We start from the raw sequence: 17,746 nt of genomic DNA, 5'->3' as shown, positions 1-17,746 counted from the left end.
GTCCGTATCTCTCCTACCCTCCTAACTCCACGGTAGTACCGCCCGGGGGAGCGGTAGTACCGCTGTTCTCAGCGGTAGTACCGCTGCCTTATGCGGTAGTACCGCCCTCTGCGGGGCTGTTTTGGGGGTAACGGTTGGATTGTCCCCCCCCCCCCACTATAAAAGGGGGTCTTCTTCCCCATTCAACCTTATCTCTTGAGCTCGTGTTCTTCCCCCATTGTTGACCTTCTTCGAGCTTGCTAACTCTCAATCCCTCCATGGATTCTTGCTAGTTTTTGAGGGAAAAGAGAGAGGAGATCTAGATCCACATTTCCACCAATCACTTTCTCCTCTATGTGAGGGAAACCCCTTGGATCTAGATCTTGGAGTTCTTGGTGTTCTCCTTCTTGTTCTTCCTCTCAATTTCCTCCCTAGCATTAGTTGCTTCGGTGGGATTTGAGAGAGAAGGACTTGGGCACTCCGTGTGCCCTTGCCATTGCATTTGGTGCATCGGTTTGAGTTCTCCACGGTGATACGTGGAAGTTACAAGTTGAGAAGCTTATTACTCTTGGGTGCTTGGTACCCTTGAGCTTGTTCCTCTTGGGTGCTTGGGCGCCCTAGACGGTTGGTGGTGTTCGGAGCTCAATCATTGTGGTGTAAAGCTCCGGGCAAGCGTCGGGGTCTCCAATTAGGTTGTGGAGATCGCCCCGAGCAATTTGAAGGGTTCCAGTGACCGCCCCCAAGGGTTGCCAAAGTGTACGGGTTCGGTGACCGCCCCAAGGGTTGCCATTTGTACGGGTTCGGTGACCGCCGTCAAGGGTCCCTTAGTGGAATCACAGCATCTTGCATTGTGCGAGGGCGTGAGGAGATTACGGTGGCCCTAGTGGCTTCTTGGGGAGCATTGTGCCTCCACACCGCTCCAAACGGAGATTAGCATCCGCAAGGGTGTGAACTTCGGGATACATCGTCGTCTCCGCGTGCCTCGGTTATCTCTTACCCGAGCCCTTTACTTATGCACTTTACCTTGTGATAGCCATATTGTTTCTTGTCATATATCTTGCTATCACCTAAGTAGTTTTTCTTGCTTAGCATAAGTTGTTGGTGCACATAGGTGAGCCTAGTTGTTGTAGGTTTTGTGCTTGACAAATTAACCGCTAGGTTTATTCCGCATTTGTTCAAGCCTCAACCGTAATTATTTTAAAGCGCCTATTCACCCCCCTCTAGGCGACATTCACGATCTTTCACCTTAAAAACACATCGTGTCTATTTTATAAAATAACATGTCTTTACAATGACCATACTCTGGCTATTTATACTAGTATAGTCAAGCCTACCATGGTTTGACCAACACGCTAGGCACACCTCTAATTCAAAGGAAAAACAAACTTGTCCTACCAAAAGATAACAACCGGCTTGATTTAATCTAACGAAAGAAAAATAATGATGACTTGTTAGGTTGGTGGTGAGGCTTCTCGTGTAGTCTGCAGGTGGACCCCACCCTGTTCCTTTCAAAGAAAGCAAATCTTTAATCTTCATGTACGTCACGGAGTACAATTCCTGATCGGGTCGCCGCACCTGATGGAACCTGTATTTGGTCAGGACTCTTTCCTGTATCTATAATACCTAAATAGTTGATCCCCACTATCTCATTTCTCTTGACATGCAGCCTATCCACCTCATCACAGTTGCCACATTAACATCTCATTAGGGACTTCAAGATGGGACCGAGCAGTACATAAGCCCTGCCACATAAGCGTTCAATTTACTAGCTAAAGGGCCCACCACAACCTGAGCAACATCGTCTCCCTGTCCCTCCCAGTCTCCCTGATCCAACGCTCTCACAGGTCAACCCATCGTGCGCTCCTTCGCACATGAAAGTTTCCCCTCTCTACACTCGCGCACAGCGGCGGGGATTCATCTCTACCTGTGGCGCTCCTTCCGCGCGACCGTCGATCTGGGACGCCTCCGTTGCTCACTGGGACTCCTCTCCCTTCTGTCTCCCTTCCGGCCAACATGCCCCTGGCGTCGCTCACGGCGCAAGAGATCCATCTCTGCCTGATGGTGCTCCTCCCGCACCACCATCGGTCCCGGTCACTTCTGCCACTCACTGGGATTCCCCCGTGCCGGTCTGATTCTTGCATCCTCTAGCCGGCGTCCGTGCTGACCTGATTCTCCTTTCCTTTCTGTCTCTCTTCTGTCCAAGGTGCCTCCGGCGTTAGCCGCGTACCTGGACTTTGGTTCCATGCAGTCCGAAGGTAACCAGACCAGCCGCCGGGGCTCATCTGAAAGGACGCTCTTCCCGGCTACTCAGCCATGGAGGTGACGTCCGCAGCCGATCGACGTCCTTTTTTGTCCTCGAAGGGGCTGGGTTGTGATACGTCTCCAACGTATCTATAATTTTTTATTGTTCCATGCTATATTATATTCTGTTTTGGACATTATTGGGCTTTATTATACACTTTTATATTATTTTTGGGACTAACCTATTAACCGGAGGCCCTGCCTAGAATTGCTGTTTTTGCCTATTTCAGAGTTTCGCAGAAAAAGAATATCAAACAGAGTCCAAACGGAATGAAACCTTCGGGAACGTGATTTTTGGAACGAACGTGATCCAGAGGACTTGGACCCTACGTCAAGACATCAACCAGGAAGGCACGAGGTAGGGGGCGCGCCTACCCCCCTGGGCACGCCCTCCACCCTCGTGGGGCCCACGTTGCTCCACCGACATACTTCTTCCTCCTATATATACCTACGTACCCCCAAACTACCAGATACAGAGCCAAAAACCTAATTCCACCGCCGCAACCTTCTGTACCCATGAGATCCCATCTTGGGGCCTTTTCCGGAGCTCCGCCGGAGGGCTTCTACGTCAACACCATAGCCTCTCCGATGATGTGTGAGTATTTTACCTCAGACCTTTGGGTCCATAGTTATTAGCTAGATGGCTTCTTCTCTCTTTTTGGATCTCAATACAATGTTCTCCCCCTCTCTTGTGGAGATCTATTCAATGTAATCTTCTTTTGCGGTGTGTTTGTTGAGACCGATGAATTGTGGGTTTATGATCAAGTTTATCTATGAACAATATTTGAATCTTCTCTGAATTCTTTTATGTATGATTGGTTATCTTTGCAAGTCTCTTCGAATTATCAGTTTGGTTCGGCCTACTAGATTGATCTTTCTTGCAATGGGAGAAGTGCTTAGCTTTGGGTTCAATCTTGCGGTGTCCTTTCCCGGTGACAGTAGGGGCAGCAAGGCACGTATTGTATTGTTGCCATCGAGGATAACAAGATGGGGTTTATATCATATTGCATGAGTTTATCCCTCTACATCATGTCATCTTACTTAAAGCATTACTCGGTTCTTTTGAACTTAATACTCTAGATACATGCTGGATAGCGGTCGATGTGTGGAGTAATAGTAGTAGATGCAGGCAGGAGTTGGTCTACTTGTCTCGGATGTGATGCCTATATACATGATCATACCTAGATATTCTCATAACTATGCTCAATTCTGTCAATTGCTCAACAGTAATTTGTTTACCCACCGTAATACTATGCTCTCGAGAGAAGCCACTAGTGAAACCTATGGCCCCCGGGTCTATCTTCCATCATATTAATCTTCCAACACTTAGCTATTTTCATTGCCTTTTATTTTACTTTGCATCTTTATCATAAAAATACCAAAAATATTATCTTATCATATCTATCAGATCTCACTTTCGTAAGTCACCGTGAAGGGATTGACAACCCCTTTATTGCGTTGGTTGCGAGGATTTTATTTGTTTGTGTAGGTGCGAGGGACTCGTGCGTGGCCTCCTACTGGGTTGATACCTTGGTTCTCAAAAACTGAGGGAAATACTTACGCTGCTTTACTGCATCACCCTTCCCTCTTCAAGGGAAAACCAACGCAGTGCTCAAGAGGTAGCAAGAAGGATTTCTGGCGCCGTTGCCGGGGAGGCTTACGCGAAGTCAAGTCAAGATTTGACTCTCGACAACGAGCCATTTCTGGCGCCGTTGCCGGGGAGTCTACACAAAATTCAATATACCAAGTACCCATCACAAACCCTTATCTCCCGCATTACATTATTTGCCATTTGCCTCTCGTTTTCCTCTCCCCCACTTCACCCTTGCCGTTTTATTCGCCCTCTCTCTTTTCCGTTCGCCTCTTTTTCGCTTTCTTGCCGTTATGGCTAGTTCCCTATCTTCTCCGTTGTCTCCCAGAAATGAAGTTCTTAATTTTAAGCAAAGGGAAGGAGAAAATCAAAAAGATGCTTGGTATAGAATTTGCAATGCTCAAAATAGATCTACCAGGAAGCAATCTACTTCCGTTCTTCTCCGCAATTTTTATGTAGGCGCTACTCCTTGGTACAGATATATCCTTGATACCATTACCGGAGGGAATTTCTTGGGTAGCCATACTTTTGATTCTTATAATGCTATGATAGATTTGTTTGGCTCACCACCTCTTTTGGTTAATGGAACTATGTTAACTTTGGAGCATGTAATGCAAAGACTTGAAATTATTGAAAATAAAGTTGCTACCGTAGAGTTAATTGAAAATTTGGATAAGGAGATCCACAACCAAATTACCCAATATGGATCTAAAGTAGGAGTCACTTTGAAAAATATTAAGGAGAAGGAATCCATAGTTAATGAAAGAATAAATCAGGATTCCACTAGAATCGATAAACTTGAGGGTATCATTACCAACTTGGAAACCGCTTTTTCTTCTGTAAAGAATACTCCAAGTCCTCCAACTATAATTGCCAAGCTTATATATGTTCTTAAAAATAAGGGTGAATCCTCTAGCAAGGAAACTGCGGATCTCAAATCTATAAGTATTCATCCCAATCTTTTTGCTATCATTAAGGAACCATTTGCTACAAATGAATTTTTCGATTTTGTGCCTAAAGGTTTGATAATTAATAAAAAGAAAGAAACTCCTAAAGGTGATAGATGCCTCATTAAAGAATTTCCTACCAAAGATGGCAATACCTAGATCTATCCTTGCTATTATGCCTAGCTAGGGGCGTTAAACGATAGCGCTTGTTGGGAGGCAACCCAATTTTATTTTTAGTTTTTTGCTTTTTGCTTCTGTTTAGGAATAAATATTTGATCTAGCCTCTAGTTAGATGTGTTTTTATGTTTTAATTAGTGTTTGTGCCAAGTTTAACCTATAGGATCTTCTTGGATGATAGTTATTTGATCTTGCTGAAAATTACAGAAACTTTCTGTTCACGAAAATAATTGTCAAAAATCACCAGAACGTGATAAAATATTGATTCCAATTGATGCTGATCAATAAAAAAAATTTGTAGGTCGTCCTATTTTTGCTGAATTTTTGGAGTTCCAGAAGTTTGCGTTAGTTACAGATTACTACAGACTGTTCTGTTTTTTGACAGATTCTGTTTTTCGTGTGTTGTTTGTTTATTTTGATGAATCTATGGCTAGTAAAATAGTTTATAAACCATAGAGAAGTTGTAATACAGTAGGTTTAACACCAATATAAATAAATAATGAGTTCATTACAGTACCTTGAAGTGGTGTTTTGTTTTCTTTCGCTAACGGAGCTCACGAGATTTTCTGTTAAGTTTTGTGTTGTGAAGTTTTCAAGTTTTGGGTAAAAGATTTGATGGATTATGGAACAAGGAGTGGCAAGAGACTAAGATTGGGGATTCCCATGGAACCCCAAGATAATCTAAGGACACCTAAAAGCCAAAGCTTGGGGATGCCCCGGAAGGCATCCCCTCTTTCGTCTACTTTCATCGGTAACTTTACTTGGAGCTATATTTTTCTTCACCACATGATATGTGTTTTGCTTGGAGCGTCTTGTATTATTTGAGTCTTTGTTTGTTAGTTTGCCACAATCATCCTTGCTGTACACACCTTTTGAGAGAGACACACATGATTCGGAAATTGCTAGAATACTCTATGTGCTTCACTTATATCTTTTGAGTTATATAGTTTTTGCTCTAGTGCTTCACTTATATCTTTTAGAGCACGGCGGCAGATTTGTTTTATAGAAACTATTGATCTCTCATGCTTCACTTATATTATTTTGAGAGTCTTAAAATATCATGGCAATTTGCTTTAATTATAATATCATGAGAAATTTGATGCTTGATAATTGTTTTGAGATATAAAGGTGGTAATATCATGGTTGTGCTAGTTGAGTAATTGTGGAATTGAAAAATACTTGTGTTGGAGTTTGTGATTCCCGTAGCATGCACGTATGGTGAACCGTTATGTAACAAAGTCGGAGCATGAGGTATTTATTGATTGTCATCCTTTGTGTGGCGGTCGGGATCGCGCAATGGTTAACTCCTACCAACCCTTCCCCTAGGAGCATGCGTAGTAGTACTTTGCTTCGAGGGCTAATAAATTTTTGCAATAAGTATATGAGTTCTTTATGACTAATGTGAGTCCATGGATTATACGCACACTTACCTTTCCGCAATTTTCTAGCCTCTTCGGTACCGTGCATTGCCCTTTCTCACCTTGAGAGTTGGTGCAAACTTCGCCGGTGCATCCAAACCCCGTGATATGATACGCTCTATCACACATAAACCTCCTTATATCTTCCTCAAAACAGCCACCATACCTACCTATTATGGCATTTCCATAGCCATTCCGAGATATATTGCCATGCAACTTTCCATCGTTTCGTTTATCATGACACGTTCCATCATTGTCATATTGCTTTGCATGATCATGTAGTTGACATTGTATTTGTGGCAAAGCCACCATTCATAATTCTTTCATACATGTCACTCTTGATTCATTGCATATCCCGGTACACCGCCGGAGACATCCACATAGAGTCATATTTTGTTCTAAGTATTGAGTTGTAAGTAAATAAAAGTGTGATGATCATCATTATTAGAGCATTGTCCCAAGTGAGGAAAGGATGATGGAGACTATGATTCCCCCACAAGTCGGGATGAGACTCCAGACTAAATAAATTAAAAAAAAAGAGGCCATAAAAAAAGAGAAAAGGCCCAAATAAAAGAAATGAGAGAAAAAGATAGAAGAGACAATGTTACTATCCTTTTACCACACTTGTGCTTCAAAGTAGCACCGTAATCTTCATGATAGAGAGTCTCTCGTTTTGTCCTTTCATATACTAGTGGGAAATTTCATTATAGAACTTGGCTTGTATATTCCAATGGTGGGCTTCCTCAAATGCCCGAGGTCTTCGTGAGCAAGCAAGTTGGATGCACACCCACTTAGTTTCTTTTGTTTGAGCTTTCATACACTTATAGCTCTAGTGCATCCGTTGCATGGCAATCCCTACTCCTTGCATTGACATCAATTGATGGGCATCTCCATAGCCCATTGATTAGCCTCATGGATGTAAGACTTTCTCCTTTTTTGTCTTCCCACATAACCCCTACCATTATACCTATTTCCACCATAGTGCTATATCCATGGCTTGCGCTCATGTATTGCGTAAGAGTTGAAAAGGCTGAAGCGCGTTAAAAAGTATGAACCAATTGCTTGGCTAAAACCGGGGTTGTACATGATATGAATATTTTGTGTGGGGAAGATGGAGCATAGCCAGACTATATGATTTTGTAGGGATAACTTGCTTTGGCTATGTTATTTTGATAAGATATAATTGCTTGGTTAGCATGCTTGAAGTATTATTGTTTTTATGTCAACATTAAACTTTTATCTTGAATCATATTAAATCTGAACATTCGTGCCACAATAAGAAGAATTACATTGAAATTATGCTAAGTAGCATTCCACATCAAAAATTCTGTTTTTATCATTTACCTACTCGAGGACGAGCAGGAATTAAGCTTGGGGATGTTTGATACGTCTCCAACGTATCTATAATTTTTTATTGTTCCATGCTATATTATATTCTGTTTTGGACATTATTGGGCTTTATTATCCACTTTTATATTATTTTGGGACTAACCTATTAACCGGAGGCCCAGCCCAGAATTGCTGTTTTTTGCCTATTTCAGAGTTTCGCAGAAAAAGAATATCAAACTCAGTCCAAAGGGAATGAAACCTTTGGGAACGTGATTTTTGGAACGAACGTGATCCAGAGGACTTGGACCCTACGTCAAGACATCAACCAGGAAGGCATGAGGTAAGGGGCGCGCCCTCCACCCTCGTGGGGCCCATGTTGCTCCACCGACGTACTTCTTCCTCCTATATATACCCACGTACCCCCAAACTACCAGATACGGAGCCAAAAACCTAATTCCACCGCCGCAACCTTCTGTACCCGTGAGATCCCATCTTGGGGCCTTTTCCGGAGCTCCGCCGGAGGGGGCATCGATCACGGAGGGCTTCTACATCAACACCATAGCCTCTCCGATGATGTGTGAGTAGTTTACCTCAGACCTTCGGGTCCATAGTTATTAGCTAGATGGCTTCTTCTCTCTTTTTGGATCTCAGTACAATGTTCTCCCCCTCTCTTGTGGAGATCTATTCGATGTAATCTTCTTTTGCGGTGTGTTTGTTGAGACCGATGAATTGTGGGTTTATGATCAAGTTTATCTATGAACAATATTTGAATCTTCTCTGAATTCTTTTATGTATGATTGGTTATCTTTGCAAGTCTCTTCGAATTATCAGTTTGGTTTGGCCTACTAGATTGATCTTTCTTGCAATGGGAGAAGTGCTTAGCTTTGGGTTCAATCTTGCGGTGTCCTTTCCCAGTGACAGTAGGGGCAGCAAGGCACGTATTGTATTGTTGCCATCAAGGATAACAAGATGGGGTTTATATCATATTGCATGAGTTTATCCCTCTACATCATGTCATCTTACTTAAAGCATTACTATGTTCTTTTGAACTTAATACTCTAGATGCATGCTGGATAGCGGTCGATGTGTGGAGTAATAGTAGTAGATGCAGGCAGGAGTCGGTCTACTTGTCTCGGACGTGATGCCTATATACATGATCATACCTAGATATTCTCATAACTATGCTCAATTCTGTCAATTGCTCAACAGTAATTTGTTTACCCACCGTAATACTTATGCTCTCGAGAGAAGCCACTAGTGAAACCTATGGCCCTCAGGTCTATCTTCCATCATATTAATCTTCCAACACTTAGCTATTTTCATTGCCTTTTATTTTACTTTGCATCTTTATCATAAAAATACCAAAATATTATCTTATCATATCTATCAGATCTCACTTTCGTAAGTGATCGTGAAGGGATTGACAACCCCTTTATTGCGTTGGTTGCAAGGATTTTATTTGTTTGTGTAGGTGCGAGGGACTCGTGCGTGGCCTCCTACTGGATTGATATCTTGGTTCTCAAAAACTGAGGGAAATACTTACGCTGCTTTACTGCATCACCCTTTCCTCTTCAAGGGAAAACCAACGCAGTGCTCAAGAGGTAGCAGGCTGGTGGTCACGTCCGCTGCAGGATAGGGCCTTCATTGGCAGCCGCGGCTTGCAGGAGCATTGGATCGACCACCACCGGTAGGTGCCGCCCCGGATGCAGCCGCGGGCCAACGTTTCCAATTCCAAATTCAGTTACGCATTACTGCCCTATCTTCACCTTCTCCTTTGTCTTCCCTTTGCCTATCCATCTCCTGCATACGAAACGGGCATCATCGACCCATGCATCTTGACCTTGCTGCAATCACAGAGCTATGATGAAGCCAACATTCGCAGTGCAATTGACCTCAATTCTCATTCCACTAACCTGCTATGGTGCGATTGAGACCGAGAAGGTATGGTCAACCTCGAGTCTTGACAAGGAGGCGGCGTTCTATCACTAAGAATTTTTTTTGTTGATTCCACTAACCTGCTATGTTTTAGGAAGAATTCTCAGGATCAGATCGATCGATTAATTAGGCTGAATATGACTCAGTTAATCAATCCTTTTATTGTCCGCATTAGTATAGATGTCGATTGTGTCCAAAAGGCCTCATGTTGTGGCCTTAGGAACCACAGCAATCCCATAATTTGAATATGATTATTGTGTAATTCTTTGTCTATGATTGCGCAGATATACATGGATGGAGATAGCTTACTATTAATCTTCTTTCCTGTAAATGTGATGCTGAATTTGGTAGAGGTATCCAATCTATCCAAGTCACCATAATATACCATCGCCGAATTGATCAGCTCAGGTACGCTAATCTCCAAATATGTGTAGATTATTCATAGAGCTTAGTTTTACAATTTTCTTTGGGGAAAGTTGTTATAGTTAGTTTCACATACTACTCATTCAAGAGTTCGGTTTACTAGCACATGATTTACCAGTTACATGTTTCACACTTTATTCTTAAGATGACATATGCACCCAATGGTTCTGTTTTTTTATCCCTTAATATTAAAAAAATGTAACAAAGTCTCGCTGCAACGCGCGGGGTATTTGCTAGTTGTAGCTACGTAATGGACTAATTTCCCATGCATGCACGTGACCTTGCTTATCTCTAGTGCATCAATGTTGCATGCAGACTCTTTTGTTTGCTCAATCCTAGTTCTACACATTATTGGTTGCATGCATACATAACTTGGTAACATGTGGCTAACTCGTTCCTTGACGTGCATAATCTTGCTCTCATCAGTACAATGCAAATTAGCAATCTGGCTCATAGTAATCGAGACAAAGTATTGTTCTCCATCTCCGTAGATGATAGGCAGGTACCTTGGTATATATGGCGCATATACATCCTTACGATAAGGTGAAATAACAGTAACACCGATAGTGATAGAACACACGGTCGTATCATCCTCTCCTCCTTGAAACGAAACTGTCCCCGGTTTCGAATTAATCTTTTCAGCAATATTTTTATCTACGGACTGAACGACGGCCATACAAATTCCAGTAGCTTCAACCTTCTTCTTTTCTTCTTCTTTTTCCTCTTTGATCTTCTCAAGATGTTCTTTCCTCCAAGAAATAAAACGCTCATCATCCATTGGCATGAGGCTGCACATCTTACCCCTCTTGACGGTATATCTGTGTGTTTTGCAATCATACGCAACATCATGCTCTTTGTACCATGGCTCGCCCAATAACAAGTGACATGAAATCATCGGTGCCAGAATCACATCGCACAAAACCTCGCAAAAATAATTTCCCAACAGAAACGGTACCTTGGTTTGCTGCGTGACAGTGAGCTCTTCTTGACCCCAACAAAACAAGTATGGTTGTGGACGTGGTGTCATTGGTAGATTCAGCTTCTCCACCATCTCGATGCTTGCAGCGTTGATCAAATTCATGTGATCGATCGTCATGGCACATGATCTCTCTCTCTCACCACCACACGCGTGTGAAAAAGCCCGGTCCAATGGCCTTCCTCAACCAACTGAAATCCATAGCTTAACTTACTGAATGACGATGCCCTCACCATCTTCTCCATAGTGTCATGAACAACCTGATGCTCTGAATACCACCTGATGTAGACCGAACCTCGATGGCGAGATCCGATCCGTTGTTGCGGCCCGACCTTTCACGACACTCCACCTTCAGTAGCAGTAGCCTCTCGCCCACGCACACGATGTGCATGAAATAGAGGGTTTGAACCTTGCGGTCAGCACGAGAAAACCAATCTCAACGATGGCACTCATGCGCAAAAACAATTTCCACAAAGAAATCGCAACACAGAGGTTTTCTAAAGATCCCTCTAAAACTTGATACGGGTGTCTACCCTTAAAAACACATCGTGTCTATTTTATAAAATAACCTGTCTTTACAATGACCATACTCTGGATATTTATACTAGTATAGCCGAGCCTACCATGGTTTGACCAACACGCTAGGCACACCTCTAATTCAAAGGAAAAACAAACTTGTCCTACCAAAAGATAACAACCGACTTGATTTATTCTAACGAAACAAAAATAATGATGACTTGTTTGGTTGGTGGTGAGGCTTCTCGTGTAGTCTGCAGGTAGACCCCGCCCGGTTCCTTTCAAAGAAAGCAAATCTTTAATCTTCATGTACGTCACGGAGTACAATTCCTGATCGGGTGGCCGCACCTGATGGAACCTGTATTTGGTTAGGACTCTTTCTTGTATTGTAGCTACGTAATGGACTAATTTCCCATGCATGCACGTGACCTTGCTTATCTCTGGTGCATCAATGTTGCATGCAGACTCTTTTGTTTGCTCAATCCTAGTTCTACACGTTATTGGTTGCATGCATACATAACTCGGTAACATGTGGCTAACTCGTTCCTTGACGTGCATAATCTTGCTCTCATCAGTTCAATGCAAATTAGCAATCTGGCTCATAGTAATCGAGATAAAGTATTGTTCTGCATCTCCGTAGATGTTAGGCAGGTACCTTGGTATATATGGCGCATATACATCCTTACGATAAGGTGAAATAACAGTAACACCGGTAGTGACAGAACACACGGTCGTATCAAACCATGCGGGCAATTTTGTGGCTACTGGCATGGGAAATCTGTGCACCTGAGGGATGCACTTCATTCTGAGGCAGTAGCATGTCTTGCCGCTATTGGTGGGGCTATCAGAATTGGCGCAAAATCGAATTATATTCAAGTCTTATGCTTATATTATCTATGATGAAGCTCTCAGACTTTATTTAATGTTTTTGTATATCATATCGTTAAACTACGCTTATATTAGTCTTTTCATTGATTTGATTTCAGTTTCGACATGTACTCGGCCAATCCTGTTGGTGCTAGTGGAATCTTGAACACCCTGGCTCTTGACCCGAAGCAGGACATCCTCCTTCAGCCTCTTGTCCCCATCACCCACCTGGAGCAGAATGTGTCTTCTGTTTGGAAGGGTGGTATGTGATTTCTCTACTCTGTTTCTATCCATTATAGAAAGAAGTCCACATAGGGTTTCAGAAACCGGCTAACCCACCCCCTCAGCTTAAATACCCGTTAATTAACCCCCTAAGGCTCCCCAAAACTAGTCAAAGCACCCCCTGACGATCCTTTGAGTGGTTTCTGTAGCTTGTTTTGCATACGTGGCTCAGGCCGATTGCTACGCCTGCTTAGTGGACGGTGCGAAGCGATATGAGTCGCACATATTATTTTATTTAGATCTCATGATTGCATTGTTAAATGACTCGCACATGTTATTCTCAACTGAGTCACAGATAGAGCCAATCTTAAAATATGCCCTGCACCAATGCTCTGGTGCAATTTTCTGAATTAGTTGTTCTCACGTCCTTAATGAGATGGTTGCTTTGCCTTACAATCAAATTTTCAATTGGTAATGGTGACTAGAGTACAAAATTTCAGCAACTGAAATCCGATGGTGATTACAAATCATGGCCGCTACACTAACAAATCAGATTCTTGAATCCTGATTAGGTCCCATATGTTCTTCTATTCTCATTGGAAGTATTCAGTCATATTTTTCTCACAGCAATTCATGTACTTCTCCATGGATCACTCAGGTTTAATAATTCTGTCAGAATAACTAAATTGTAGCTTTGCCAGTTTCTTGCTAGAGAAAAATTATATACTGACAAAGCATTAACAATGCCCCTAATGTGATTTCAGCTGTAGTTAATCTTTGGAATTTTAATCTCCTAGCTACATTCCTGTCCACTCAAAATCATTGTAATTCAATCAAATCTTCTGAATTTGACTAGAACTGCTTTAAATCTTTATTACAACCTTTGACTGTTCAAATGCATAGACATAACAACATGACTAGGATGCAACTTTCGTTCGTTAGTACCAATCAAGACAAGTGCGAATCAGCCTAACAGAAAAATAAAGCGCCTCAAACCCAAACCCCAAGCTCATATATGTCTCTTTGACGCTGCCTTGGTCTTCCCTAAAAATACTTTGAAACACAAGTGCCAATCAACTGGAGACTCACCTGCTTGTCGAGTTGTCGTTGCGCTGCCTCCCGTCAAGCGTCGATTATCATGGCTTGCCATGTCGCTTCGTTGAAAGGAAAGAAGGGAGACAAGGCTGAAACAGGAGGAGCAGCAGTTAAGTCCACGACCAGCCCCACTAAGCCGACGTGGCAATCGGCCCGAGCCACGTATGCAAAACCGGCTACAGAAACCACTCTAATGATCATGTGGACTTCTTTTAACCATTATATAACAAATTTCATTTCTGTTTATAACAATTTATGCTTCTTCATTCTGTTTAGCTTCCATCACCCACCTAGAGCAGGTCTTTGAGCACTTGAAGGTGTCTTCTGTTGGGAAGGGTGGTATGTGGTTTCTTAGTTATGTTTCTATCCACATGTTCATTTCTGTTTACATTCAGGGATCTGTGTTCATTATATAACAATTTCTGCTTTTCATTCTGTTTAGTTTTGGTCCGGTTCCTGTCTGGTAATGACTTGGATGTCTATAATGAAGAGTTTGTTCTTTCTGATGAGAGTATTTTCTCTTAATACTATTAATTCCATATACTTTGTGATGATTTATTTCCAGTTTTTTCTATTCATTCCATTTCTTCTCTATTTCTTCTTTGTTTTAACATTTTCCTCTGTTTAATTATTTAGCAACCGGCAACGGGGTTTGGGTCTACAAGGTGTTCGCCAAGAAGGGCAAGGGGCAAATTCGCACGAGAATTGGCAAATTCGCATGCAAAATAGGTGTGAAGGTTCATCGGATTGGCGCCGGCACCAACAACGGACTCGCTCACATTAGCTATGGGAGCTATGATGATTTAGGAATAGATTACTAAACTGTGTCCTTGCTTTGTGCTCTAATGTATTGTCCAGTTACGCCCGCTCCTCTTAATATATAGATATTTTATACTAAAATTTTACACTTACCATACTACCTTTTTAAGGATTATAATTTTTCATTACTTATTTTTAAAGTTAAATACCAATTGTATTATTTATTTATTATATTTGTAACACATATCATTTAAAAATACTCATGCTTGCGCTGAATTCAATGTGTGTTTTTTAATTAGTTTCTAATAATTGTGTAAACTGTGTATACATATCTATATTAGATAACTCTAAAACATATCGTAACAGTAATTGTCTTATAAGATTAGGGTAGTATATCTATAGAACATGCTAGACTACAAATTTAACCATATATGAGGGATTGCTATATATATACTCGTTTTTGGAGCACCTATGTACAAATTTAATCATATATTTGCTAAACCATATGGTTTAACAGATGTGCGTATATACTCATCTAGCTCCATCCATGCGCACCAGGTTAAGCCTTGTTAACGTACCAGTACGCAGTCTAACAATGACAACAAGTGTTGTTTTTTATGTTGTTATGGGTTACCGTCTTGTAGGCTGCATCAGCCCAACTGGTGTTTTTGGGCCTCACGTCGTTTTTGTGTGCAAATAAAAAAAATGCATGAGTTAGGTTGTGTGAGGAATTCGACTGAACCAAAATTTTGGCCAGTCAACTTTTTGTTGTATATGATTGTTTTGTATACGTTTAATCTTAATTTAACGGCAGATGAAAAAGTGACTGAACAAAAATAAATTTTCAGTAACTAGACTATTAGTTTGTCTCCATTAAACCCAGCCCCCGTAACACAATTCCGTAACAAAACGCTCATGAGTCTACCACTACTCCGGTATGCAGCCGTACGAGTTACCGGTCGTGGCTGCTCGGTTTTCATTCAACCAACACAAAGTAAGCCAAGAGTGCAAAAATCCTTATTGATTATTATTTTATTAAAAATACAATGGATGTCCCTCATCCTCACTTTTACATGGAGGAAGTACTAAATCGTACTATGTGGACAACATGAGCTCGGACTAATATGTATGTCATTCATATTGTAAAAAACTCGTAGAGCTGCTCTGGTAATTTTGCTCATATTTTCTCCCACACCGCATAGTCATTGCCATGCGCGGCCACCTTGAAGCCTCCCGGAATGAGGTGTCCCACATCGTATCTTGGCCCGAGCTTGACGATGACCTTGCCGTCGATCTCAGCGAGATAAAGGTCAGAGTCAGCCTCTATGATTTGCAGCTTGCTCTCACTGTGTATCCCATGTCGGGTCCTGATTGACACCAGACGATCGATCTCCTCCTTAAGGCCCCAGTCGAAGAAATGATCGTAGAACTGGAGAATCACGATTATTTTCATCATTTCGGTCGTGGTTTTTTATTATGAACGAAAAAAAGAGAAGAAAATTTAGATATGATGAATTGGTACGATGACTCACGATGCATGGGGTCCCTGGGTGCGTCAGGGTGTAGGCATATCCCTGCATGACCCTGTCAGACGGGAAGGGCCACATGTGCTGCGTGGAGCCGGTGTCGTGGTTGTCCACGAAGGTCACCGCCTTGGCTGGCCACCACCCGATCATGCCTGGCGCCTTGCCGTCGGTGCCGCGCAGCCGCCACAGCTCGCCCTCCACGGCGACGTTCAGGATGCCCTTGGTGGTGAAGTCAAAGGTGGTAGCGGGGCCTTTGCCGCCAACCTTGTCCACCCAGTTCACCAGCTCCTGCCGGTGTTGGTCCTGGTTGAGGTTGGGCTTGCCGTCCCCGCCGTACGCGAGCGACGTCCATATCTCGGCCACGGCGAAGCTGGGCGCCGAGCGGTCGATGTAAATCTTGGCGACGTCCGCGGAGTAGCCCTTGGCGAAGTCGAAGCGCCAGCCGTCGAAGCCGATGTCGGCCTTGAGCCAGTTGAGCCACTCGACGAGCTCCTTCTGGACGCGCGGGTTAAGGTGGTCGATGTCGGGGGCGGCCCCGAAGTCGGCGCCAGTGTCCGGGTTGCCGGTGCCGTCGGCGTAGGGCCGGTCGTCGCGGCAGATCATGTGGGGGCCCCAGTCAAGGCGGGCGTCGGGGGTGCCGCCCTCGAAGATGCAGTAGATGCCCCGGCCGTCCTTGTGCTCCGCGGTGCGGTGGTTGATGACGATGTCGGCGATGGCCTTGACACCCTTGCCGTGGAGCGCCCCGATGAGGGACTTGAGCTGCGCCTTGTTGCCGTACTTGGAGGCGTCCAGGTCGTACAGCCGGCCCGGCATGTAGCCTTGCTCGGCGACGGACTGCGACGCTGGAGGGAGCCAGACGTGCGTGACGCCGGCGGCGGCGATGTCGTCCACCTTGCCCATCAGGAAGTTGTACCACCCGCCATTGTGCTTCCACGACTCCCAGTTGAAACCCTGCCGCACGCACAACTCAAAGTTCCGGCCTTCTTTGGTTCATAAGATAATAATATTGTAGGAATAGAAACTTCATAAAAAGTGAAATGACATGCATCTGAATTCCTATAAAGAAAGAGATGCCATTTAATGCATAGGATAGGAATTTTTTTCACTGAATCTAGGCTAATGTTTTTTTTCCTTTCAAATGTGAAGGATTGGACCCTATCCTACATAGCAATAGGAATTCATTCCTTCAAACCAAAGGGCTCTATAGGAATTTTTCCTTGAAAATCCTCCTATGAAATTCCTATAAGATTCCTACAAACCAAAAGAGGCCAGTCCAAAAGAAAACATGATCGCAGTCTGAAGACAGTTCTTGCCGACGAACAGGATCTTACCTGAAAGAGAACTTGCCCGGAGGCCAAGTTGGCCGACAGGCCAAGGAGGACGAGGAAGAGCGAGAGGGACAAGTGTTTGTTCGCCATGTTCTTCAGCTCTGCCTGTGCTTTGGAAGAGGACGATGGAGAACTGATGCATTCAGCTGGTGTGTCTGGCCAGGTATTTATACTGTGCTGCACCATGCCGGGATTGCAACTTGCAAATCATTTTGCGGCGTGCTCGGCTTGAATGCTCCTTTGGGTCAGTGGATATGTCGGCCGGAGTTTGTTATCGGCCGGTGCGATGAGCTCAAAAGGCAATTCAATGGCCCAAGTGATGGAGCCAGCCTTCGCCTTCGGTAAGAAGGCACCGGA

The 17,746-nt window shown here is 43.3% G+C and overlaps 1 protein-coding gene across 1 annotated transcript; it reads right to left on the bottom strand.

The window, feature by feature from the left end:
* Positions 1 to 15,597: 15,597 nt before the first annotated feature.
* Positions 15,598 to 17,699, bottom strand: LOC109778908 (alpha-amylase type B isozyme). The gene is made up of 3 exons (XM_073502376.1): positions 17,393 to 17,699; positions 16,004 to 17,012; positions 15,598 to 15,969 (listed from the first exon to the last, which is right to left on the bottom strand). Exons 1-3 carry the CDS (start codon positions 17,573 to 17,575, stop codon positions 15,713 to 15,715), a joined length of 1,449 nt encoding a protein of 482 aa, XP_073358477.1. The 5' UTR covers positions 17,576 to 17,699; the 3' UTR covers positions 15,598 to 15,712.
* Positions 17,700 to 17,746: the final 47 nt, after the last annotated feature.

This window comes from Aegilops tauschii, chromosome 6 (assembly GCF_002575655.3).
Source record: "Aegilops tauschii subsp. strangulata cultivar AL8/78 chromosome 6, Aet v6.0, whole genome shotgun sequence".
Classification (NCBI taxonomy): Eukaryota; Viridiplantae; Streptophyta; class Magnoliopsida; order Poales; family Poaceae; genus Aegilops; species Aegilops tauschii.
Note: the sequence above shows the minus strand (reverse complement) of the source record. Positions and strands in the feature narration are given on the sequence as shown.

Excerpts from the sequence above, each read along its gene's own strand:
- LOC109778908 (XM_073502376.1), bottom strand. The coding sequence starts at position 17,575 with ATGGTGCAGCACAGTATAAATACCTGGCCAGACACACCAGCTGAATGC. Across the intron at positions 17,013-17,392 it reads CCGGGCAAGTTCTCTTTCAG|GGTTTCAACTGGGAGTCGTG; the intron begins GTAAGATCCTGT and ends TGCGTGCGGCAG. Across the intron at positions 15,970-16,003 it reads TTTTTCGTTCATAATAAAAA|TCCAGTTCTACGATCATTTC; the intron begins ACCACGACCGAA and ends TAATCGTGATTC.